This window comes from Terrapene carolina, unplaced genomic scaffold (genome assembly GCF_002925995.2).
Source record: "Terrapene carolina triunguis isolate 2854851 unplaced genomic scaffold, T_m_triunguis-2.0 Scaffold247, whole genome shotgun sequence".
NCBI classification, from domain to species: domain Eukaryota; kingdom Metazoa; phylum Chordata; order Testudines; family Emydidae; genus Terrapene; species Terrapene triunguis.
In genome coordinates this window covers 11,366,349-11,393,689 of record NW_020664598.1, presented here as the reverse complement: position 1 = coordinate 11,393,689, position 27,341 = coordinate 11,366,349, and the positions used below count along the sequence as shown (strand labels likewise).

Sequence of the window (27,341 nt, the reverse complement as noted above, 5' to 3'; positions counted from 1 at the left end):
ACGAGGCGGGCAAGGTAATATCTTCTATTGGACCAACTTTTGTTGGTGAGTGAGACAAGCTTTTGAGCTACACAGAGCTCTTTTTCAGGTCTGGGAAAAGTACTCAGTGTGACAGCGAACATCCTCACCCATAACAATTTTACACTCAACAACAAACATTTTGTCCAAACCATGTGAAAAGCCATGGGTACTAGGATTGCTTCCCAATATGCCAATCTCTTAATGAGCCATTTTGAAGAAGAATTTCTGGACAAATGCATCACAAAACCAATGATGTACCTGAGATAAATTGATGATATTTTCATTCTCTGGACAGACAATTTAAACTCCCTCATAGATTTCCACCAGAACTTCAACAATCACCGACAGTCCATTAAACTCTCTCTGGATCACTCCCAAGCTAGCATCAACTTCCTGGACACCACAATCTTCAACAATGGAACCCTACCGACAACTATATACAAGAAACTCATGGATCACCACGTCTACCTTCACAGATCCAGTAACCACCCCAGACACACCAAGAAATCTGTTATCTACAGCCAGGCACTCAGATACCACAGCATATGCTCCGAGGAGAAAGTCCAAGATACACATTTTAACACACTTAAAACTGCCTTCACCAAACAAGGACACTCTACCAGAGAAGTAGATCGCATCATGGAATGGCCCACTCAAATACCCCAAGAGAACCTGCTTAAATATAGAAATAAAACCTCCTCCAACCACACACCCCTATTTGTCACCTACCACACCACATTGGAACCCATATGGGGTGTCATCAAACAACTACACCCCATATTCAATGGGGACGCCATCCTGAAAGAAATGTCTCCTGAACCCCCTTTTCTGGCCTTCAGACAACCCCCCCAATCTCTCCAAGTTCATCATCAGAAGCAAGCTCCCCACAGACCAAAACACACCAACTTAAAATGGCGCCAGACCCTGCCAGAACAAAAGATGCAAAACCTGCAGACATATCTCCACTGCTACAATGATCAGCACTTCTCACCACATACTTTTCAAGATCCATGGGTCCTATACATGCTGTGTACCTCATCCAGTGCATTAAATGCCCCAATAACAATTACGTGGGTGAAACCAAACAATCACTATGCTCTCAAATGAACTCACATAGGAAAAATGATAAGACAAAAACACCCTATCACTTGTGATTGCACAATTTTTTTCACAAAGTGCTCACTCTATATCTGACCTCATCCTCAAAGGGAACCTTTCAAAAGACTTTGCTAGACACTAACATGGACTGAACAGAGACACTGGATTTATGGCTTATTAGAACAATCTGTAACCCACTAACCCCCCATAACCCACTCTATGACTACAGGGGTTTTAAGGGGCCACTTCACCTTGAATGGTTCCTTGGTTTAGCATCAGTAGTTAACACATATCGGGGGTAGCTGTGTTAGTCTGTATCCACAAAAACAACAAGGAGTCCGGTGGCATCTTAAAGACTAACAGATTTATTTGGGCATAAGCTTTCATGGGTAAAAAACCTCACTTCTTCAGATGCAGTCTTTAAAATACCACCGGACTCGTTGTCAGGGCCGGCTCTAGGCACCAGCAAAACAAGCTGGTGCTTGGGGCGGCATGGCCGGCGCCAGAATGCTGCCCCTAAAAATGTGCCCCGGCCGCCCTAGCTCACCTCCGCTGCTGCTGCTGCTCGCACGCCATGGCGCGCGAATCAGCTGTTTTGCGTGCCGCGGCCGCTCGGGGTCTCCCCCTCCCTCCCAGGCTCTCAAACCTGGGAGGGAGGGGGAGACTCCGAGTGGCCGCGGCGCCGGTGCCGCTTCTCCCCCTCCCTCCCTCCTAGGCTTGAGAGCCTGGGGGGAGGAGGCAGGGCTGGGGATTTGGGGAAGGGGCGGAGTTGAGGTGGGGCCGGGGGTGGGGTAATTAAAAAACGGGGGGTGGGAGGGGAGCGGCCAAAATTGGTTTTGCCTTGGGCGGCAAAAATCCTAGAGCCGGCCCTGCTCGTTGTTTTAGTTAACACATATTCTATCTGTTCAATCTTGGTATTTAGCTGTGACACTCTTAGTACCTTTCCCAGATCTGAAGAAGACTTTTTATAGCTCAAAAGCTTGTCTCTTTCACCAACAGGAGTTGGTCCAATAAAATATATTACCTCCCTCACCTTGTCTCGCTAATATCCTGGAACCAACATGTCTACAACAACAGTGCATACCTCGCATTACGTGACATTTAACTAGTGAGAAGTGAAATTTATAGGGTTTTTTTGCGGAGGGGGGGAGAGGGGACTTAAAACCCTTTGTGAAAAGAAATGTAGCTCATGAAAAAGGAGTTTATGAACAATTTAATCTTATATAGAAGTCATGGTGACCATGTCTCCTCTTACAACTTTACATAGTAGCTTGGATTTCTTCTTGGGGCCAGGAGATCTTTGTGTAACTGGACAACTGGGGAGAGAATACGGGGGGAAAGGGGAAAGGGGAAAGAGAAAGTCAAAGCTAGTGTGTAGGCCAAGACGTGGGTGCATTGGCAGAGCTGTATTGGAAGCTTCCTTTCCTGTGCCTGATGCTAACCAGTGCTCTTGATGCCTCATTCAGTAAGTTCACCTGTTTTTAGTAAGGCTTTTTTTTAAGGCTACGTCTACACTGCTTACCACTGGCGATGGCATGTAGGGTAGGCGTAGCTACATGCCGCAGTGATGTGTGTGCCACAGTGATGTGTGTAGCTCCACATCGCAGTGAAAGGCTCTCGCAGAGGGGGAGGCAGCAGGGAAAGGCTCCAGCAGCAGGAAGCTGCTGGAGCCTTTCCCTGCTGTGTCCCCCTGCCAGAGCCTTTCCCTGCTGCTGGCACGACACTGCTAAAAATAACAGTGTGGACAGGGGAGGCATTGCTTGGGCATGTAGAGACCCATGTAGGGTACATACTCACAGGGTTTAGGTGTGACTTTACTCACCTGAGCAGTGCCTCGCCATCTACACAGCTATCATACATATGCTAGGGGGGAGAACAGTATATGTACTCTACATGCCACCATGAGGAGTGTGCAGTGTAGACGTATCCTAAGAAGTAATATGCATTTTTGAACTCTCTAATCTAAGGAATCTTGGCTTCTAAGCTGTTTGCCTCGAGTTCAGAGCTTTGTTAACAGAAGAGAACAAGGGCTTAGGCCCTAGGCTGGGACTCGGGAGACTTGGGTTCAGTTCCTGGCTCTACCACAGACTTCCTGTGTGATCTTGGGCAAGTCACTTAGGTGCACTTGTCAAAAACAAAAACGGTCATTAGGTGCCTAAATCCCATTGAAAGTCAATAGAATTTAGGTACTTCACTACTTATACCTCTGAAAGTCTCCCCCTTTGTCTGTGCCTGGATTCCCCATGTGTAAAATAGATAATACTAACCTTTCCCCCACCCTTTTGCCTGTCTTGTCTATTTAGATCAGGAGTGGGCAAACTTTTTGGCCTGAGGGCCACATTGGGGTTCCAAAACTGTATGGAGGGCCGGATAGGGAAGGTTGTGCCTCCCCAAACAGGCTGGCCCCCACCCGCTATCCGCCCACTTCCCGCCCCCCTCAGAATCTCCCACCCATCCAACCCCCCCTGCTCCTTGTCCCCTGACCGCCCCCTCCCGGGACCTCCCGCCCCAACCGTTCCCCCCGGGACCCCACCCCCTATCCAACGCCCCTGTTCCCTGTCCTCTGACCGCCCCCCCAGGACCTCTGCCCCATCCAACCACCCCCTGCTCCCTGTCCCCTGACTGCCTCCTGGGACCCCCTGCCCCTTATCCAACCCCCTCCCCCCGGCTCTCCCTTCTTATCATGCCTCTCAGAGCAGCAGGATTGGCAGCCCCGCCGCCCAGCCGGAGCCAGCCACACTGCCACGCTGCCCAGCAGGAGCTCGCAGCCACGCTGCCCAGAGCGCTGGTGGCATGGCGAGCTGAGGCTGCAGGGGAGGGGGACCAGTAGGGGAGGGGTGGGGGCTAGCCTCCCCGGGAGCTCAAGGGCCGGGCAGGACGGTCCCGCGGGCCAGATGTGGCCTGCGGGCCATAGTTTGCCCACCTCTGATTTAGATTGTAAGCTCTTCAGCACAGGGATAGTCTCTTACTATGCTTATGTCCAGTACCTAGCACACTGGGACTCCACTCTCTTTTGAGGCCTCTTGGTGCTAGTATGCTACAAATGATGAGACAAATCAGCAAGGCCTCTCACTGTTCCCCTCCTTTCTTTTCCTCTCAGTCCAGAACAGCTGCCATCTTTGTGAAGATTGCATCTGGGTTGTGCGGCTGTTAGGCACATCCCATTTAGTCCCACAGACTGTGGCCTTCTCACAGGAGTTGGATGAGGGCAGGATTCATGGCAAATCAATTTGCTGACCTCTGAAATAATTAAGCCAGTAGTATCGATCTTAAGCCTATTTTTAAACGAATAAACATATTTTTCTTTCCCATATTTCTCAGCTTGCTGTGAATGAGCCTCTCTAAAAATAATAGAGGAGGAATGATCTAGGCTGTTTTCTCTCTTTGAGAAATAGCTATTAAGAAAATACACTTTCCTTCTGTATGCTTGCTACTTCCCCTCTTCTTTCTATTTGTTCTCCTCAGCATGTTCTTTGTTCTCCCCAAGGGAAGGAGAGATATAATATTTTCTTGTTTAGTTTGGCTCTCCAGATGATCTTCGCCTGCTTTACTAGACTACAGCCTAGAAAACAGAGCCTTGTTGTTTTTTGCCCAGCAGCATTATTTTTCTTAATGAGAAATGTAATGCATCTGAAGTGCACGGGACTGATAATAGATAGAGAGATCAAAGCCTTCTGAGAGTTGATGGCCCAGCTATAATCAGGGTGATTGGAGTGCAGGTGTTTCCCACACAGATGTTGTGCAAAAAGTGCCCCTTTAGCCATGATGTATCATGCACACATTCCACTCGTCCTGTGAAGTAAGGCAACATTTGAATGGTGGCCATTTTGCTAAGAGCGTGTGTGTTTTCTAATGGCATAGGAGCTATTAGTTAATATGAGGCTATAAGGGACAATAGGAGACAGTCCAATAGAACTAGAATGGTCACTGTCTGTGTCACTTTGGATGCAGTACTGATGGCAGTAGGTGTGATCAGAATTTGTCCTCCAATGTGCCCTAAGTCTGAGGTTTTAAAGTCAGTTGGGTGTGCCATGATGTAGTGTGAGAATCCAAATTTGGGTTCTAAAATCAGTACCTGCAGATGCGGGATCATTTTGAAGTCAGCACATGCAGAGAAGAGGTGATTGCATGGCAAGGTGATTCAGAAGGGACCTCCACCTGGTTGATGATTGTAATGGTGCTCCAGAAGGATCCATGATCAGCTCTTCCTTGCTGTGGAATTGGATTGACAGCCTGGGAAATTGAAATCCTTTATTTATAGAACAAGTATAGCACAGAGAAGAGTAGTTAAAAATTTACCCTACCCCATTTCCTTCATCAACTGTGATCCGTAGGACCCTCCTCTGGTGAGAAGATCACTGAGTCTCCATTGCATGCTCATTCAGCCCTTGCTCTCTAGTCTGAGATTGCTCTCAAAGGGAAGGCAAATGGGATGGTGGTTTTAGTGGTGTGTAGATATCTGTTCGCTAGGAGTTGGACTGATATCACCAACTTGTTACATATAGGCTACTGAACAGGGATTGCCAGTAACTGGCAACTTTTTTGACAGTGCAGGAGAGATGGAGGTGTATGGTAGACGCGGCCAGGGTTCTGGCAATTTGTGGAGGAGGAACTTCTCCTGGGCCGGGTGCTGTACTTGGGAGGATTTTGGTCATTGTGTGATTAAAAGGTGAGCGGGAGGGCCAAACTGTTCCCCCAGTAGGTATCATTGGTCTAATAGCTAGAATGGGGGACTGGCAATCAGGACACCTGGGCCCTATTCCCTACTCTGACACTGACTCGCTGGGTGACCTGGAGTACGTACGTTAATCTGCGTGCCTCAGTTTCCCCATTTAGAAATTGGGAATCATCTACAGTTCTTTGCAAAGTACTTTGAACCAATAAGGAACCTCTTATGACAGATGTTATATATTAATGATACACTTTTATGTAAATGCTAAGTATTATCTTGTGTAAGGGTGGGATAGGGCAGGGATAGCTATTCCCTCCTCCACCTTTCCTACCTTCCCTACCCCCGCCCCCATTAGTATGCCCTCGATACGGCTTTCCATCTTCTACTCACACCCTTCAACTCACCATCCCTACCTTGGTTGAAAACTGGACCCAGCTGCTTCTATGCTGGGCTTGACGCCTCTCTGCTGCCACGTGTGCAGCCCCCTCACTGAAGCCTGCTTCATTATCACACTAGGGAGACTAGGGGGCAGTCTGTGAGACAGCTTAGGCCCTCGCACTGAAGTAAACAGGGAGGAGTTGCAAGCAAAACTATAAAAATTCCAACCTGTTTGTTTGCAGATAATTCCTGAGGAGAAAAGAAGAGCTCAGTTTGCTGAATAAATTATTGGTTGTAAACTGGCTAGACTCGACCACCCTGAGTTGAATTTGAACGACAGGCAAAATAATCCGTATACTGCATTAAATGCAATGTGTTTGTTCGTTCATTCTTACAGACCAAACTGCAGCAAGAAATAAGAGTCATAAATGAGTTTTTGTGTTTGCATGTATCTATGGGAGCCTCTTTAGTTATTAAAATGCTCTGGATACAGATTAACTTCTTTTTCTTAATATATCATCATTTCACTTCCCTTGAACTGCACACTGTTTGGGGGAGACAGTGAAAGGTTGCCTGGCTTTTCTGTAACTCTTGTAAGTAAGTCTGTGTTCTCTGTTGAACAGCTGTTGGATAACTTCTTACAGTAATACCCCTCAGAGGGCCGTATAACTCACATCCCTGCGCTTCCTATAGAAACGGTACCATTTCTCCCATGGGGGAAGCACAGTCCTGTCACAAACTATGGTAAATTAGGATACTTGGCCTCTCTACCATGACAAGTAATAGATCTTTGTCTTTAAATTGCTGGCCTAAAAATGTGGAGGATTTACTTATGTTGGGTGGCTCCCATTTAAACAGAAGAGATTATGAAAAGCTGAATGTAGCAAAGAAATAGAAATACCACACAAGAGGAAGGTTAACCTGGAGAAACGTAATAAAAGGGACTATCCTTAATTAGCCGTGAATCCATGAGTTTCTTTTCTCTCAAACTGTTATTTAGTAAAATATGACAAGAATATTCATTTCCCCCCAATAATAATCCTAAACTAACTATCGCTATATAATAATACTAGATGAATATAAAGCTATTTGGCAGATGTAAATGGTTATTTATTTGGAAATGATGGATTATTGTTCAGAAGTTTTTAACTTAATAGGGTATTGAAGAACAAATACAGGTAGGGAAATATCCTCTTGGTTTTGAGAACAAAGCCCTGATCCTATAGAGACTTATGCACATGCTTGATTTTAACTTTCATCCTTAAAGTTAAGCATGTGCCTGTGTTTTTGCAGGATCAGGACCCACGTGTGCTAAGCAGGAAAGCTCATGTGGTCTTCCTTGACCTTCAGGTCCCCTCATCCCTTTTCTTTTCTTTGTAAACATAGATGATAAGAGTTAGCAGATTATTACTAGGAGTCCGGTGGCACCTTAAAGACAGACTAACATGGCTACCCCCTGATACTTGACAGATTATTACTGTGACTCTTGGAACTGAGTTTTCCCAAAGTGCTTTCCCATATCCCCACTTTTTTAGTTCCCAGAAAAAGTTAGGAAGAATGTATTAATAAACATACAGTTTGGGGAAACAGAAAGGAGCCATCAGGGGAGCAGTTATGTTTTGGGGTGAAAGAAAGCAATGATATACTGATCCTCCCTTACAACCATTGTTCTTGAAAGCAGGTTGAGAGCACAAAGGCAGCTCTTCTTTGCATAAAAGCAATTTTAGCCTTTTAGTATTTTTAATCCCTGGGTACCTCAGTGGATTTTCTCCATCCATTCCCTCCTATGCCCCTCCCTTCTTTGTAACTGGATTCATCATTACAAACAATAAGAGAGAATGGCTGGAAACTTCATTGCCAGGTGCTAATGACAGCTGTGATTTCAAATAATGAGTCAGTTGAAGAGTACTGCCCCAGAAACAGAGACTATTACAAGCATCTATATCCAGTGCAGATACACTAGGTTCAAATAAACATATTATGATTCAGGTTTGTTATGTGTTAAAGTAAATTTGAGATTTGTGAAAAATACTAGAATTGCATCTCAGGGGACCAAGGTCCCCTCTCTACTAAACAATACAGGCAACAGAATTGCAAGCTACCCCTACTACCTTGCCAATGTGCCTAACCTTTTATCTGGAGAAAATCATGTCTAGGAAGGAATGAAAGGGGAGCTCAGTTTTCATAGCCATTTGTTCTTCGGTGTCTCTGCAGAGACTTCAAACTAGTGGTGGGCAGAACTGGAGAAGTTCATTGTTTTGTCGTGGATAAAAATTCAGACAACTGTTTGTACCTCTCAGGGTTTTATCATGGTGAGATCAGTCTTTCATCATGAGATTTTCAGTACTTCCTGGCTGAAGCGTGGTCTGAAACGCTGTACCAAGTGAGGCTACAAACATTCTTTGTGAATGCAAATGCCAGGGCTCAGGAGAAAAGTATGAGTGTTAACAAACATATTTATTCTGTGGTATCTGGTTAGACTGGTGCAGATGAGGTAGAAACAGACCTATATTTTTTCTACATCTGAAGCAGATAAAGAATCTCAATTCACTGTCTGAGAAGCCAGCAGGAGCCATTGGATCAGATTCAGGAAACGATAGCTCCCTCCCCAAAGCTATCTAGGGTAAAGAGAAGACAGTGTGGTCTTATTCTTACTTGGAGGCAATACTGTTTTTTTCCCTCCTCACCCCACCCCACCCCCACCCTTCCTCTGTCACTTGTTTGTTGTCATGATAAAAACACCTCTGAGGTGGTCTACACCAGCAATGCCATTGTTGTTAGCAGCAGTGGAACTGCACCATTGCCCAGTCAACAGTGGGAGAATTTCTGAAAATGTTCAGGGTAGAAATGTTTAATGCAGATACAGCCTAGTGGTGGAAAGGCATTAGATTTAGATTGGACAGAGGTTCTAGCAATTCTTTCTTGTTTGGTTGGGTGTGTTTTTTTCTTTTTTAATCAGTGTTTTCTTCCCATTCTTTTACAGTCTGTCTTTAGTGATAATGTATTGTGTTATGTTATGATGCATCGAGTACAGTATGTAACAAGCAGCTGTGAGTAAGTAGATGATGGACTGGTTCTTTAATTAGTTCTCAGCAAGTGTTTTAATTGGTGATGACAATGGATAAAAGGTTTTTAATTGGTTCCTTTAAATACCAATGAACTTGACAGCTTAATCGTTTTAAATGTTTCAGAGAGGTGGAGAGATACTGAACTGCCAAAGAGAATGGAAACCTGATATGATTTATTTACAAAAAACGTATTTCAGCCAACAGAGGCATCTTAGGGAAGGTGGCTCTCTGGCTGGCTATGGGTGCTAAAATGGTTTTCCACCTCCTTTATAGATACTACATCGGTCGGCGAATGTACGTGTTGGTGTCCGAGCCAGAGATGATCAAACATATCTTAGTGAAGGACTTCAGCAACTTCACCAACAGAATGGTAAGTTTGGTAGAAAGACTCTACCGCATACTGTAAATTCAACACTTGGGAGGCCATGTGGCTCATGTAGATTTTGATGGGGTTTCCTGAAAAAGAAGCTTCAGATCTGGCACTGAGTGTTTCAGGAAAACCAGCTTTAGAGAGAAGAATGGATGAACTGCTGAATAAAACTAACGGAATGCAAATCTGACCACACACGTCAGCCAAATGACTCCATTATTTTCCAGGGCACTTTGAGGGCTTAAAGAGAAGCTGTTAAAGAGGGAAATAATTGTTTTGTGGTAAAGGCACTGGACTGAGACGCAGGAGAGCAGGTTCACTTCACACTCTGACACTGACTTCTTGTGTCCAATCACTTAATCTCTCTGTGCCCCAGTTACAAATGGGGATAATACTCTGTGACATTCCCCAGGGTGGAACCTGAACTGCTGTGTCCCTTAGTTCTCCAGCCTGGGATGCTTTTTACACTGCTTTACTGGTGAACAGCAAACCCCTCTAAGCTTTGCTCATTCACAGCCACCAGCATGTAAAGTCGCTCCCTGCTGAATACATGCATGTTATGCCCAGCCATCCATGAATTACATACAGGGTGACACCCACATATCCCTCAGCCCCAGCCTTCGTTCCCAGAAATGTGGGTCTTGTACTGTTCAGGACCCTCCTGGGCAGTGTAAGCTCATAGATAGTCCATCATTCCAACAATGGGCAATGAATCTGCACCAGGCTTGTTGACTTAAGTAGAGATTCCGAAGCGCTTCAACCAAAATACATCGGTTTAGATAAAACAAGTTTATTAACTAGAGAAAGATCGATTTTAAGTGATTACAAGTATAGATGCAAATAAGTCAGGATTGATTACAAAAGAAAGAAAAGGATAAACATGCAAGCTAACTCCGAAACTTTACCAAGGCTAATAGGTTTAAAAGCAAAAGGTTTGTCTCACCATGAACTGCAATACATTTCATCTGCGTCCCTTTCCAGCCTGGGACCACTTTCCCTCTTTGTTCAGTTCTTTGAGAGTCATTGTTGTCATGAGCAGAGAGATGGAAGGAGGAGAAAGGTGGCTAGGGACATTTTCCCTCCTTCTTATACATGTTTCAGTAACAATCATATAGCAAAATCTCATAATTTTACATGCAGTGTTGTCACACACATTGCAACAGGATAATAATATTCTGCAGACTATGAGTTTTCAGATGATATCTCACAAGGCACACTTAATACTAAATATATCATATCCTTACAAGAATGGTGAATGTGGGGATTAATTTTCCTGAATGTCCCCATGTAGACAAACCCTCATACTCATCCACATCTATCTGAAACTGACTGTTTCTGTCTTCCCTATTTCTTCTTATGCAATTTCACCCAAAAAGCTTCCTTTCCTCTTTAGCTCACACTTGATTCTCTCAGTGAAGTGTTTTCTGATGCTGTGTATTAAGGATTCTATATAAAAATAAATAGTATTGAATTGTATGTAAGGCAGGTCATTTGGGTTTATTCAAATGTGACTTTGTATGTGTGAATAATGGTTGCAGAGGGACAAAAGCACTTTCCAAGTAATAGAAGCCTTTTTCTCGTTGCCTGCACAGAGGTTATTTTAAAGCTTTTAAGAGAGTGCTTCTGTTTATACTTAGAAAATTACTGAAAGCAAGGTCCTTCTCTATTTTTATTAACAGTTTCTAATTGCTAGTGTAGAATTTAAAATACAAAAAATAATATTACTCTGGGTTATTTCCCCCCTAAATATTATGCTGATGAAATTGAGAGACTAAAGCATTGGCTTTTGAGTAAGCACTATGCACAAAGCTTTGCTAATGCAGCTCAGTCCTGACATAGAACATTCCTGCTGTTCCAGTCTCAGGCTTCTTCAGCTGAGGCTGTCAGTCTTGTAGTGGTTTTCTGATGCAATTGAACGGGGAGTAGGACAAAATCACCAAGCATATTTTTCACACGTCACCAAAACCAGAAGGCAAGTCCACCACAGGCAAAATCTTAGTAGATTAACCCAGCATGCCACAAAGGCAGTGGTGGCTATGACATGTTAACAAAACCTCTCTGTAAGACCTTGTCTACAATTGCAGTGGCATGTAGGATAAGTATAGCAACACGCTGCAGTGAAAGGTAGGCTACGCCCACACTCACTGCAGCATGTAGCTTTACACGTGCCAGTGAACAGCTCCATCAGCAGCGGGGTAGCAGCGGTAAAAGGCTCTGGCAGTGGGGAGCTGCCTTCCTCCACCTGAGCCTTTCCCCACCGCCAGTGTTTCACTGTAGAGGGAAAGGCTCTGGGAGCAGGACATCTACGCTGCTTAAAAATAGCCATGTAGATGCGGGAGCTCCCCACTGCCAGAGCCTTTCCCTACTGCAGGTAGCTTTCAGAACCTTTCCCTGACGCAGGGAGCTGCCAGAACCAGTGAAAAACTCCAGCAGTGGGGGAAGGTTCCAATAGCTCCCTGCTGCCGGAACCGTTCCCTGCTGCCTTCTCCCGCCAGAGCCTTTCACTGCCATGTGTAGCTACACACGGCAGTGAGTGTGGATGCAGCCTGCCTTTCACTGCAGCATATAGTAGCATGTAGCCACATCTAACACTGCTGCCACTATAAAAAAGGACAAAGTGTTGTATAAGATTGTGCACATGGAGTTGGTATTTTCCAGGCTGTATTTCTGTCTGTCTTCTTGGACCTTGAATCCAAAGTATATGAAGAAGCAGCTTTTGTTTTCACCCATGTCTCTTTCCTCATGCCACGCTGCTACAGTTGTGGTCAGTAGGGGGTTCCTGTAAATTGGAAGTACAGAAGGGTCTCTTGGTGTGGTTCTCCCCCTTGGTTTGACACAGTCTGGCTTTGTTATCCTTCCTGATATAATGCAAAGCTCATTCTTTCTTTCCTTTGGTGTTGGCTGGGATGGAGTTATTCACTGGAATGACAAGGGTGTTTTGAGGACAGATCTCATCATTTTTTAGGGGCACTGGCAATGGATTTAAGTAGTTTAATGTGATATATTTTATTATTATTATTTGTATTATTGTAGCAGTTGGTGCCCCTGTTGTATTAATTTAGATGGACTATATGGGTCAAAGGTGTTAACATAACCCAGTCACTGTCCAACATTAAACAGTGTTAAACAAGGTCTGGAATGTGGTATACAAGGCCTTAGCCTGCTTAGTACCATGGCGCAAACACCATTACATTTTTAACTTGTTATTAAAGATACTGAAAATAAGGAAAAACAGTTAGAATGTGAAGTATTAAGTAAGGCGTTCTTTTTAACAACATCCCTTGTTCCCTTTCCCTTTAGCTGGAGAGAATTTTAGAAGGAAAAAAACCCCTTTGACGGTTTCTTAGATGGTATCAAAGATGGCAGTAACTGTCCTTTGGGGAAAAGAGAAGAAGTTAGTTGAAATGGACTGGAGCTGTTGTTGTCACAGCTGTTTTGTTAAAGTAAGATCCTATTTCATCTCAGGTGGCGTTTGGGATTCAGTTGAAGCTGGTAGATAGAGATGGTGATGTTATCTCTGGCCCCTCTCTGGCCTGATTTGGTCAGAGCATCTCTCAGGATTAGGATGACAACGGCCCAGAGTCCCAGGAGATGGTTGGGCTGACAGCCACGATGGTGAAGTAGCTTCCATCTGTTCTTTCTCTGTGTCTGTTTTTTCCTCTATTTGCACCACCAAAGTTTCTTTCTTTAAGGATCCAAATAGGGAGTGATGGGTGGAATAGCCAATCCCCTCATTATTTTGTCAACCAGTTAAGCCTAATATTTGACAAACCAATTTTGGTTTATTAATCTCTGGACCCATATTTTCTTGTTTACCAACCCTGATTTTAACTTTCCTTGAGTTATATTAGTAGGCATTTCTTGTTTAGACTAATTCAGTTTTTCTGCCTCCTTTTTGTACCCTTTTCCATCAACTTTTGTTGTTCTAGATTATTATAACATATTATGAACTTTTACTTTTTTGATACTTGAGCCCACAAGAAAAGTAAATTTGTGCTCCAGTCATGGGTCAGGACCCCACTGTGCTAGGTGCTGTATTTATTTAAATTGGGAATGTTAAGTTTTGTAAGGGGTTCGCATAACAAAAGAGGTGCCTCCAGTATTACTTTGGGCATAGGCTTAGTTAGTGAGCCAAGGCTAGGGTAGAGCCCCTGGAGCTGCATTTCCACCAATCCCATCACCCTAGTACTCCACATGAGTGATGCAGAGGGAGCTAAAGGCTGGACTAATAGCTGTAGACATGGCTGCACTACAGACCCATGCCCTGTGCCCAGGTCAGTGTGTAGATTTCATCTTCTGAGTTCACCCGCACTTCTCTTGCATCAAGCCTAATTACTTGGTGTGTACGCAAGCAAAGTGGGTTTCGCCTTATATAAACTGAAGCCGAGCAATATTTATTTTGAGTGCTTGAGTTTCCCTTTGATGATATATGCATCTTCAAGGAAATCTCTTTTGAATGTTGTTGAAAGGAGCATTTTAGGTCCCTGCTGCCCCCACCTTTCCTCTTGCCCTCTTCATGGTGTTTTTGAATTGCTGATTGGTAATTTTATGCTGTATTTGTTGAAGAAGCCTAGAGTGACTGTGGCTTCAAACTGCATTGAGGCTCACTGTCAGCATCCACTTTATAACAGGCAACCAAGTATAACAAACTAAGCATTATTTTCCTGCAGGGCTGGGGTACTTTTTATTCTTATCCATGTAATCACCAGGCAGGCAGTAATGACCTCATATTTTTCCACATAGACTTGATTAAGATGAGTGCTTCGACCTTTTTTTTTAATTTTGTACTGTTAATGAATACAGTCTTCATCTTTGAAATACACAGTCTTTCCCCTACATTTATAGTTACAGCAGGAGAGGAAAAAGTGAGAATTAGTGCATAGAACTTGTGCTAAAAAAGTAAGAAATTGATTTGAATTTATTTTTTTCATGAAACCGCAATAAGAAATGTAGCTAGGGACTCTGCTGTAGTCAATGACACCTTTTTCTCATAACCATTACAGGTAATCGCTTGGATTGAGTTTTCCTTATAAGAGCACTAACATGGTACTTGAACCTTTATAGCTGCACAGCATTACTGTGTTCTCTGGGAGATGGGGTTATAATGTCTGTTGAATCATTTTAGGCAGGATAATGATGCATAATGTGTTTGGAAATTGTTTTCAGTTTCCATGTTGAAAATTTTCTTAGGAATTAATACTTGCAAATCATTAAAGTGTAAGTTTTATAAAGGACAATCCGGATGTTCGTAGTTAGCTGTTAAAAGAGAGATCCAGAGGTTACCTGGTCTATAATTTGAATGACAAATTGTATCCAAGATACTGCAGGCCAGATCAGTCAGAGAGAATGCGGATTGGTATGCCTCACAGCAAGGGTAAATACTGGATAATCTATGTTTATCTGACTGCTGGAGCAAACATTCTAAAAGGATTAATGCTGTTAGCAAATGGTAAAACTAATGATCGGTCCAGTCCAGAACCTCAAATCTGAATCCCTACAAATTTGGGGAAGGTTACAATTGAAGTCCATGAATCCAAATCTATTCTTACAGCTTTGGTTCTGAGTTTGAGCTATAACATTCCCATTCAGGTGCCTTTCCCTTTCTATTATGGTTCCTGACAATGAAAAAGCAAGAACTATGATCCCCTCACCTCCAAGAAGTTCATATAACAGGACAATACAAGCGACTTACAGCCTCATTCCCCACCCCCAAATAGTTTCCCCAATTCTTTCATTTTGTATTTGTTTATTCTCCTCACTCCTCCATGTGTTGAGGGATTTACTCATTTTGTCTATATAAATTAGATTGTAATTTCTTTGCATTGGTCTCATCTTTATTCTTTAATCTGTAAAGCTGCAAGCCCACCTATGGCACTATGTAAATAATATATCATCAATAAACCACAAGGGGCCAATTTTCTGTGTCATGTTCAGCTGAGGGCCAAGACTGTAGAAGTCTTACAGGATCAGCTCAACTAGTGGCTTTTCTGCCGTATTGGGACAAAACATCACAGGAGCAGCTTGTGAGAGCTAGTACTGTCAAACTAGCTCAGGTTGAGCCTCAAATACCAATTTTGTGCAAGAACCTTGGCTGATGTAAATCAATATAGTTCCGTTAATTTCCCTAGAGCTACAGCAATTTATACCAGGTATAATATACCTTTAGCCATAACCCTAATCCAGGTTCAAGTTCTGCTTCCCTAGTCCATCTCTATCAAACACATTTGTTTATGCTTTGAAAAAAAAAATTAACACATCCCTGTGGAGGCTTGTGATTTTAAAAATTAAGAAATTAAATGTTGTTGTGTATAGTTGGGGGTGGGAATCATTAAGTGCCAGACAAAAAAGAAAGGGTTTCACCTCCACGATTAGGGGAATAATTAAATGGATTTGTACCACTTGGTAATATTTACTGGAAAATGAACCTGACTGGCTTCTGACAGTGCTAAATTTCCGGGACATACAGCATATTGAAAGTCTTGGTTGGATTCGATTCAGTTTCATCAACAAACAGGGAGCTCCATAGTACAACATGTAGGACCTGATTCAACACTGTCTTGGGCATGTAGCCATTTACACCTGTGCCAAGTAGGTATGAACAACTACCAAATCAGAATGCGGCAGCATTTTGCTCTCGTTTTGTACAAGTGTAAATGTTTGCACATGTTCTGTGTTTGTACAGCACCTAGCACAATGGGGTCCTGGTCTGGGGCTCGTAAGTGCTACCACAGTACAAATAATAAATAATATTAATACACAACGTTCAAGGATGTGGAGGATCAGGACCATAGTGAGGAAGAGACGTTCTTTGCTAAATTAGACTGTTAATCAAGTTGCCAAAAAAACCCACGTAGCACACACTATCTAATCTCTAACCCCTTCCCTTTCTGTTTACAAAATTTTCCTTCATTGTAATTGTACATAATGATTAGGACTTGCACTTACTGTTGGGTCAGCTTCATCATCCATCACATTCTCGTGTGGAACTCTGAGTTTGTTCCCAGGTTATTTTTGCAAAATACAATAACCCTAGTTTATAAATGGATGACTTGTGTACTATGTGAAAGACTGATGCGCACACATGCACTAGGGTTTGGAAACACTAGTCACAAATATTTTGAAGATGGCTAATACAGTATTTGGAAAATGATTCAAAGGATTAAAACATTGCAGAAGAAAACACTTTTTGTTCAACCGGTGAGAACACCATTTCTGTCACCTACCCCCCTTCAGCAGGGTGGATGTTTACATAAACTGTAACAACCACATTCCTGAGCATATTCATATAATTAATTTGCAGTCCTACACCCAGGTTTAGAGGATATTTTTAGACTTATTTATCATAATGTTTCTTGTTAGTTTGGTTCTTGCTTTTCTTTTTCTTTATCCAATTTTCCTTTGTGTTAATTCAGACACAAGGAGTGACTCTCATGAAGTTATGGGTTGCTTTGTGTCTCAAAATTAGCTGGGCAGCAGTGATTTTTAATGGATCTGAGCTGCCTATTTTGTAGAAAAACTGAAGATCCGGATTGTTCCCCCAGATTTTTCCCTTGACCATGGCTGCCTCACAGCACCATGCCAATTTCACAAAATATGCATCTTCTCATCATGATGTCAGTATGTGGTGATGCTGCATCTCAACCTGAGACAACCTTATCAGTATTGACAGCAAGTGATGGCTTGAAACTGCAGCCATTTGTGATGCAGAATAACTGTGGGATTATTTTGCCTTGTTGGGCAAATTCAAATAAGTAGGAACTCTACTGCATGTAAAGTAGTTATCAGTCATGCAGAGTGCTGAGTTGTGAGTTGAGGGTGCTCAGTGCCTCCAGAAATTGCTCACCACTTTGCAGGATTGAATGAAAAAAGCATCTTAGCTTTGAATTTATCGAGACTTACCTTGCGCCCAACTATTTGCTACACCCTACTAGATCATATGTCGTCCTAAAATGTTGGGTTTCAAATCTCTTGCTGACATGCCAGCAGAGAACTTGTTCAATTGTGTAATAGCACTCAGAAACCCCAGTCAAACAATCTGGTATTTGAGGAGTTTTTCCTAAATCCTTTCAAGGCAGGTGAACTAGGTTTGTCCTAGCTTTGTGTCTCAAGCTTGTAACTAGATGGGGCTGTTGAAACTACTTCCCTTAGTGTCTTTAACCTGAATCACTCTGTGGCTATTTTCTAGGCTAATTACAAGGCCTTTGTAGGTGGGTCAGTTAATTCTTGACTATTTTTCCACCTCCCTTTTTCAAATAACTCTTAATTTTTTAGTTACTTTTTTCGTTGCCCATTTTTCTTTGATAAGTTTTTGACAGAGTTTTTTGGGCTGTTAAATTCAGTTTGGTTTAATTGCTTTGAAATTGTACTTCATGCCAAATGTTTGCGATGGGCACTTTAGAAAATAATAAAATAAATATTAAATGCAATATTAATTTAATTTATTACATTTAATAATAAAATAACTATTACATTTTCTCTCAGATTGGATAGCTCTTCATGCACTCGCAGTAAATAATTACCTGCTTTTCCCCTCTACTTCAGTTCAGGGCATTTAACTAAAGCTGTCAAATGATTGCTGCTGTTGGCTGTAAAATAGATCGGATTTTGGCAGTGCTCAGAGATCCAGAAGCTGACTAGTTTTTGATTACATGAGTTGTAGCCTCAGCAATATGGGACCCTTTTTTCTTTTTTATGGTTGACTGTAAGGAGACTGGATGATTTGTAGGCCTTTATTTTTGAGTCCCCATATCAAAGACAGTAGGGTAAACTCTATGGGCCAGACTTTGATGCCGTGACTCATGCTGAATATCATGTGAGTGGTCTCTTTGAGTTCAGTAGGACTAGTCATGGAGTAAGTTACTTTTCAACATGAGTAAGGGTATTAGAATCTGGCCCTAAATCTTTTTCTGCTTTATTCAAATTCTTATACTGCTCTCATCTGCTTGGTATCTGGACATCTTTTCCTCTGTAAAGATTATAAAGCTGAAGTATAAATTAGATAAAGTATAAATTCTTTGCCCTTCACATACGTGTGTGTGTGTGTGTGTGTATGTGTAAAACCAATAGTTTGAAAAAAACTAAAGGAAACAACCATATAAATACAATGAGGTACCAAGAAATCATTAGGGTTTGTTTTTTGTTTTAAAAGGTAAAGCTCTTTCTTTTCGGCTATTATAACCCAGCTGTCACTGGGTCAATACCTGATCCTAGGTAGATATGGGAACACCAGCTGGATTACATACTGTCCAGCACTAATGATAGTGGCTGACAATTAGTGTAAATCTCCCTCTCAGTGGTTGTACAAGGCAGTTTAGGAATGCTGAATGCAGCTGTATGCAATTACACTACTTTTGAAACTAAACCAACCTGTGAAACTTCTGTTCCTGGAAAATGGTCTAAATTAGTCAGTTTAAAAAAATGACAACAACAAACCCACACCTTCATATTTACCTAATTTATAGCGTATTGTGACACAATGCTGCTTAGATGAGAGGGGGAAAAAAGAGAGAGCATAGCACAATAAAGTTCAGAAAGGTGGTTTTACTGCACTGCAGGTGCAGGAAGACACTAATTTGGGCACGCATTCACCTGCGTGTGCATGCGCACACACGCAAAATGTGAAGGGGAATGGGAACGGAAGGGAGAGACTGTCTCCCTTCACTGTCTCACTGGTTCTTTCTTCCCTTCATTTATTTTACAATCTGGGATTAACCTTTGGACTATTCTTTATCTACCGATTTTTTCCTGGCCTTCCTTTTGATCCTATCGTATTTTATTTTTAAATGGGTAAGAAAAGGAAGATCAGATTTTTATTAGGCCTCCTCCTCCTTTTCCCAGTTTTGCCTCCTGTTGAAAACTTGCCAATCACTGTTAAAGCCCATATTGAGCTTTTCTGCAACACAAGAGATATCATTAAGGCTTTAAACTAGCTAATGATAGAAATGTGCACTGCTTGAAGGCTTCTGCAATATTAACTACATCCAATTATGTTAGGTAAACGTATGAGTATAGTCAAAACAGGATGAAAGCATATCTTTCTATTCAGGCCAAAAGCAGTCTTCTGAGCCAATCTTTCATCAAATTCACATGGGCTATTTATTTATTATTTTTGTGGCAATTGATTTTTTTTATACTTATGTTTATAATTCTCTTTCAGCTCTAAAGACAAACAAGGGTTACACACAGGAAGGAGCTGTCTATTCCCAGGTCTCTGTTCCTGTTTAAAAGAGAACATTTTATTGCTGAGTAAACATGTGAAATCTTAAGCCGCAATAAGATCATAATTTTTTCTGTTTTAAATTCAGAACTGCTTCCTTATCTGATATGTAATCTTATTTTGTCTGGTTGTGTTAGAAGTGGCAGTGCTGTGTGGTGGTAGTGGGATATGTAGCAGCTATGGGTTTGATGTCAATAGCCTTTGATTTCTATTGCTTTTTGGAAAGAGGTCCACCTTGCCCTGCTTATTTGGGGGCAGGCTTCTCTTTTGTGAATATTGCTTTTAGGGGTTTTGCTTTTATTTATTTTTTCACTGTGTGATAAAAAATTAAAATGCAGAGGAGGGAGCAGGATTTTCTCCAACATAGCACCATATACATTTGGAGATTCTTCCACTGTCTCATTCCTTCTCAGGGAAGATTTATAACTCCTCCTTCCCAGTAGACTAAATAACTTGCAGGAAAATGCAAAACATGACTCTGTTTCCACACATGACTCTGCACAGTTACTGTGACTTCTGAAAATATTCTTTGTGAATAGCAGTTTGGTTAATTTGTTTATGATTGTTTCACCCTCTTTTCCACTCATGCCATACCATATACTATGTCATGTCCTTTTACTCTTGCCCTACTCATTGCATTCCTCTTAGAAGAGAGGTCTTCTTGACTTGAACTTGCTATCGTTCTTGATGTGGCAGGTGATACTTTAATTAAGATGGATTCAAAAATCTCAGGTGTACTGTAAATATCCTAAGGTGGGGGGTGTTTGGATCCAAAGTTTTGTGCAGGCACATTTCTACATTTGAAGTTCTTTCTTAATGATCGAACAGCTACACAGAACCTTGAACTTCTTTCAGTGATATCTCATAGTATGGAGAGCTGATCTCTGTGTGCGTAGAAGGCAGCCTAGGTTTCAGGTGTGCAGATGAGCACGTGGTTTTTAATGCAGAACCTGTGTGTATGATGCAGCCACAAGAAATTTTTCAAACTGGTGCTTGTGTGACAGTGTGTCAAGTTCATTGCTGTGCATCTTCCTTCACTGAGAATTGTATGAAGGTCAACCACACATTCTGAGTGTGGGTTTGATCTACAGTATAGCCTGTAAATAAGAGTCTTAGTTGCCTTATTTTTTAAATTTGCAGAGATGAGAACACCAAGCTCTTACGATGCAACTTCTTGAGCAGTTAGTTGTAGTGTATTCAATCAGTGCTTCCCAACCAATGGATACCAGTACTACTCAGGGGTATCTGTAGATTTCAGACTTTCATGACTGGTATTCTAGGTACCTTCTTCACATGTTAATGATAAGCCTCTGAGCTGATCCTCAGTGCACTGCTGCTGGCTAAATTTTCATTTAATTGTTTGTGCTCTAACCCCAGGAGGTTGGTGCTGCAGTGTGGAAAAGGGCAAACACACATAGTTGAATGAGAGGTAGCAGACTAGGTCTCTAAACTGGTACAGTTGCCTGAAAATATTTGGAACCACTATATTCGATTCTGCCTAGGGCCCATAGGTACATTTTCTTCTCTTAGATTTATTTGCCGCACAATTAACTGGAGTAGATTGTTCAAAGTGTGTTATATGTTCTGTCCAGACTAACTATTTCATTGTAATTTTGGTGGTTGTTGTGAATGTGCAACTGTTTTAGTAAAAGGACGTACTTGGATATTGTCTGCTTTGTTCGGTATTTCCTTCACTGTTGGATTAAATATAAACTAATCAGCCCCCAGAAGAGTAACTTTTCATGCTTTTACAGTGAACGTTTACCTTTACATTCAGAACAAATGCTTCCAAAGTTTTAATTTAAGTAGCTTTTCAAGTAATGGTCTCATCACAAAAACAGCAAAAATGTTTGTTTTTATTTTTACTCATTCCTTCGGATAAAGAGCAAAAATAATCACTTGCTTCTATACTTATGTTTGAATTTAAAAACTTGGAGATTCTCCCAGTTCTCAGGGTGACATCTTTATGTATCATCACACATACATGTGTCGGGGGGAGGGATAGCTCAGTGGTTTGAGCATTGGCCTGCTAAACCCAGGGTTGTAAATTCAATCCTTGAGGAGGCCATTTAGGGATCTAGGGCAAAAATCTGCCTGGGGTTTGGTCCTGCTTTGAGCAGGGGGTTGGACTAGATGACCTCCTGAGGTCCCTTCCAACCCTGATATTCTATGATTCTACATCTGTCTGGAGTGGCTCACAACTCAGACTGTCAAGAAGCAGGGCAGAGACCCCAACTGGTTGTGTGTTCAATAATTAGGTTTCACCAACTCAGTAACAAATGTGAACTCCTAAAGCTCTATCACAGTCTTACCATGGAGTCACAGCCCGTCCCCTTGGGCACTCCAGTCTATCTTGCCACCCAGGCAAGCTGGACGTATTGATAGTTGGTTGCTATACACCAAAGATCACAAAATATTCAGGTTGTTCCCATTCCCAAGAGACCAGTCATTTATCCCAGGTCAATGTGTACCTTAGATCTCAAACCAAAGACAATGCTTGTAGCCAATCCTGTAGTAGACTATCTAAGGATTTATTAACTAAGAAAAGACATAAGAGAGTTATTGCAAGGTTAAAGCAGGCAAACATATGTACACAAATGAGTTACAATCTATGGTTTTAAAAGGTGACAGAGTTGTAGTAATCTGTCAGCTTTGCATGTCTTTTAGGGCTAACCCAGGTTTATTTTATTTAGTGTGTGCATAGTCGTCTAGTCAAGCGATGGCATCTTCAGTGGCGTGATGCAGTTCATAGATTCTAGGACTGGAAGGGACCTCGAGAGGTCATCGAGTCCAGTCCCCTGCCCTCATGGCAGGACCAAATACTGTCTAGAACATCCCTGATAGACATTTATCTAACCTACTCTTAAATATCTCCAGAGATGGAGATTCCACAACCTCCCTAGGTAATTTATTCCACTGTTTAACCACCCTGACAGTTAGGAACTTTTTCCTAATGTCCAACCTAAACCTCCCTTGCTGCAGTTTAAGCCCATTGCTTCTTGTTCTATCCTTAGAGGCTAAGGTGAACAAGTTTTCTCCCTCCTCCTTATGACACCCTTTTAGATACCTGAAAACTGCTATCATGTCCCCTCTCAGTCTTCTCTTTTCCAAACTAAACAAACCCAATTCTTTCAGCCTTCCTTCATAGGTCATGTTCTCAAGACCTTTAATCATTCTTGTTGCTCTTCTCTGGACCCTCTCCAGTTTCTCCACATCTTTCTTGAAATGCGGTGCCCAGAACTGGACACAATACTCCAGTTGAGGCCTAACCAGCGCAGAGTAGAGCAGAAGAATGACTTCTCGTGTCTTGCTCACAACACACCTGTTAATACATCCCAGAATCATGTTTGCTTTTTTTGCAACAGCTACTACCCAACCCCCCCATTTCCGGGAGCTCAGGCGGGCTGGACAGGACGGTCCTGCAGGCCCGAGTTTGCCCACCCCTTTAACAATCGGTTCTAAACCGACTTCTACATTTAACAATTGGTTCGCGTGAACTGGTGCAAACCGGCTCCAGCTCACCACTGGTCCTGCCCTTTGATGAGCACCTAATTCATGACACTTGAAAGAAAGAAGTCAGAGACTTATTCCATACTCTCCTCAGACTTCCTGTGCTGTGCCCAGAACTCCTTCTACTCTCTTTAACCTGCCGCTTTATATTCCATCATTTGTTCCCTCCTCTGCAGTGTTAAACAAGTGCCCCTTACTGCTGTTTCTGTTGGTCTTTGAGCACTGCTGGTCACTGCTCATTTCCACTTTGATGCATCTGTTTCTGAAAACTCATTGACAGCTATTCATAGCTACCGTTCGGTTTTTCAAACATGCACACGCAGAAACAGATACACACAGATTGGAAACAGCTGATCCTGGACCAAAAAAAAGGATGTTGATCGATGTTAATTATTTATTCCTGTCAATCTATGGCAGCAGAAATGACTGCAGCAAGCACTATCCGTTCTAAAATAAATATGCTTTCTACAGAACCAGGGTCTCTTTCTCTCCCTCTTCCCCTCCACACCCCCATTTGAAAAAGGACTTGGGGCCATAAGCAGTCAAAACAAGAAGTGTCTCACACTGTTGTGGTCTGGTAGATTAATTGTAGATTTAAGATACAGGAGACTATTTTTCTTTCTTTCCCAGGCAATTGCAAAGGCCAGTTTCACCACTTCCTTTTTCCATTTTCAGTATGCGCATTTAGATGAAGCTAAAACTGCACTCTGGCACTTTTAGTGCAGCTTTCCTAAGATAATTCTGAATAATTTGACAGTGGCTCAGAAAAATCCCAGTTTAACCAGTAGATGCTCTTCCTTTACGTTACTCTGGACCTGGCCCCAGAATTGTGTTTCATCAAAACTCCCCTTTATTGAAAGTAGAGCTGGTAGCGATGCCTATAGTTAAGATTGCTAACACTTTTCATTATTATAAGACCCGGTTTTAAGTTGCTGATGTCTTTGCCAAACTTTAAATGTTCAGGCTGAAATTTTCCATGCCAGGTGTCTCAGGCTGCATTTGTGTGGGAAGTTTCAGCTAAAACAGGTTTCAGAGTAGCAGCCGTGTTAGTCTGTATCCGCAAAAAGAACAGGAGTACTTGTGGCACCTTAGAGACTAACAGATTTATTAGAGCATAAGCTTTCGTGGGCTACAGCCCACTTCTTCAGATGCACAATACTCCACGGGGCTGGGAGGAGGGATTGGATAAGGGTCAGGGAGCGGTTGGAGGGGGCGGTGGTTCACGGGGGGCGGTCAGGGGACGGGGAACGGGGGGGTTGGGTAGGCGTGGGAGTTCCGGAGGTCTGTCGGGGTGGTGGTGGATGGGGTCGGGGCAGTCAGGGGACAGGAAGCGGGGCGAGTTGGGTAGGAGCTGTTGCAAAAAAAGCAAACATGATTCTGGGATGTATTAACAGGTGTGTTGTGAGCAAGACACGAGAAGTCATTCTTCCGCTCTGCTCTGCGCTGGTTAGGCCTCAGCTGGAGTATTGTGTATCCCACGAAAGCTTATGCTCTAATAAATTTGTTAGTCTCTAAGGTGCCACAAGTACTCCTGTTCTTTCAGCTAAAACAGTTCAGCCATTTCCAAGAACAAGGCTTGGTAAAAATATGTTGTTTTGCCCATGTTAAACAAATTCTAGTGACCTTTCTTTGAACAGCTCCAGTGCCCCTATTCTTTGGAGCAGGGGCTTGAACTTTGATGGTGTCACTCTGCCTTTTGCTATCTCAATGAAAATTTGCCCAAATTATAAACCTTTGAAAAATCTTAGTTCACAAATGCGGAGGAGGGAAGAACATGTATAGAGAGAAGGGATGATGGAGGCTGGAGCACTGGGGAACATAGTACTGGCAACTCCAGATGTTCAGAAATCATGAGTCAGACTCACCAAAAATCAGGAGATTGGCTTTAAAATCATGAGATTATGTAAAAAATGATAGATTTTGTGTTCCTTCTATTTGCCTTCTGCTTTTTGAGCTTTTAGGGTGCATTGGGGTCACGTTTTGAAGCTTTTCCCACAGCCACGAGGGCTAGAAACTTGCTTTTTCTTTAAGAATGAAGGCTGAAATCATCACATATCCACTTGACTCCAGGAGCTGGGGCTTTAAAGAAAATAATAATTATCATGAGACTCATGAAAAAATCATAAGAGTTGGCAGCACTGGGAACAGAAAATGGAGGTAAGAGGGGCAGGAGGTTGGGATGGGGGAGAAAAGGAGCCACAGAAGAGAAGATAACCTAGGCAGGAGCTGGGGACGGGGCAGAGGGCAGGAGCCAGGCAGCAGGGAGTAGGAGCTGGGGAGGTTAAGGTCAGAGGAGGGGAAGAGCAGGAGTTGAGGAGGGAGGGAAGGAGCAGAAGGGGACAGGGAGAGGCTGGCGTAGGGGACGAGGCCGAAGCGTCTATGATCACTAGAGCACACTCCCCTCTGGAATGTGGAAGTGAATGCATTATTCCTGATTCTCACCATTCTTCTGCTATCTAGCAAATAGCTGTGAAACCCACTGGTGACGTGTGTCTCTGTCTCCCTCTAGTCACAGGTTCACATAGAAGAAAACAGCCTTTTACTGCTACCATTTACTCGGTTAGTTCAAGTGATAGAGCAGTGTTTCACAGACCCACCAGTGGGTTGCGGGAAGATTCTACATGGGTTGCCATGTCCAGGACCAGATTAACCCATCCCTGGGCTTTAGCCTCGGCAAACGTATGCTTCTACCAGCTCTCCATGGCAGGGCCAAACCTGAGTGGTGCTGTGTGCCAGATTGCAGCACGTGGAGCTGGGCCCAGCCCTATGAGATAGGAGCCACTACTGCATGGTGAGTGCCGGCTCACTCTCCAAAACCGCCCTCCCTCTCCCCCAGGCCTCCCCTCTGCATGGGGCTGGAATTAGGATGTAGTGCTGCCGCAGAGGGTACATATTTGTAAATGATGGATGATAAAAGAAGACAAAATGCAGGTGGTGACTCACCTTAGTAAGAAGTTTGGGAATCACTGTAATAGAGGACTGTACTCTGGACCTAAAGATCCTGACTCTGCTGATGGCCCATGTAGGAGATCAATGTGGTTTCATATGGTGACTATTTTTAAAAGTTCTTTAAAAAATCTAAGAAATTACATTTAAAAACGATGTGAAAGGAATGTTAAAGTTGCAAAGTCAAGAAGACGTCCTATGGGAAAAGTAGCATGTGATCATATATATGCACAAGGGGTCCAAAGGCATTGCCTTAATACTGGCATTTCCTGACTTTTGAGTCATTGACTTTGCCACTTTAATATTCTTTTAAACATAGTGTTTGTGGGGTCCTGGTTCTTTTTTTTGTTTTATTTTATTTAGCTGTAATGGGAATATAGGGCATGGTGTATTGCCGGTGCCACGGATTCAAAAATCATGAATAAGACCTTCAAACATAGATTGGTTTTAAAATTGTAAGATTAACAGTAATGCCTCAAAACTGGCCTTTATGTTGTCTCAGTTATGAGCTGGGTGAAGCCTTGTTATGGGTTGAGTTAAAACCCCACTGAGATTAGTAGGTGCGAACTCGCCCTTCAGTTAACATAACTAAGCATAACCCCGCCAAAGACTAAACGTGTGTTTGAACCAGCCCGGGAGCTTTTAGCGGAGTATTGCATTGTGGGAGGGGAGAAGAGTGATCGCACAGAAACTGAGGTGAGACGAGAATAGACAGAGTGAGAGCGCGAGCCTGACGGAGCCGCTGAGGAGAGGTTTTTGGGTCACACTTGCAGGCTGAAAAGGGTGCTTTTGGTGGTGTGAGCAAAATAAGCTGTTTCCTGCTATTTGATTCCTTCTGGGTTCAGAGACACAGGACTTTGTACATTCTTTGTAAGTAAACAAAATCGCACCAGTGAAATACCTGACTGCCACCAATTTCAGCTCACAGGGCCTCCAACTTTGACTAGCCGCTCTAGCCGAAAGCAGGGCCGGCTTTAAGCCGATTCGGCCGATTCCCCGGAATGGGGCCCCGCGCCTAAGAGGGCCCCGCAATGTCCGGGGCGGAGCGGGGGGGGGGGGGGG

General features: G+C 42.9%; 1 protein-coding gene across 1 annotated transcript in view; it reads left to right on the top strand.

Moving 5' to 3' along the window:
- TBXAS1 (thromboxane A synthase 1) overlaps positions 1-27,341 on the top strand; it is a 335,034-nt gene that overhangs the window by 152,733 nt on the left and 154,960 nt on the right. Inside the window, exon 5 of the mRNA XM_024211589.1 lies at positions 9,511-9,607. Within this exon, the coding sequence (XP_024067357.1) occupies positions 9,511-9,607 (97 nt within the window). The remainder of the gene's footprint in view (positions 1-9,510; positions 9,608-27,341) is intronic.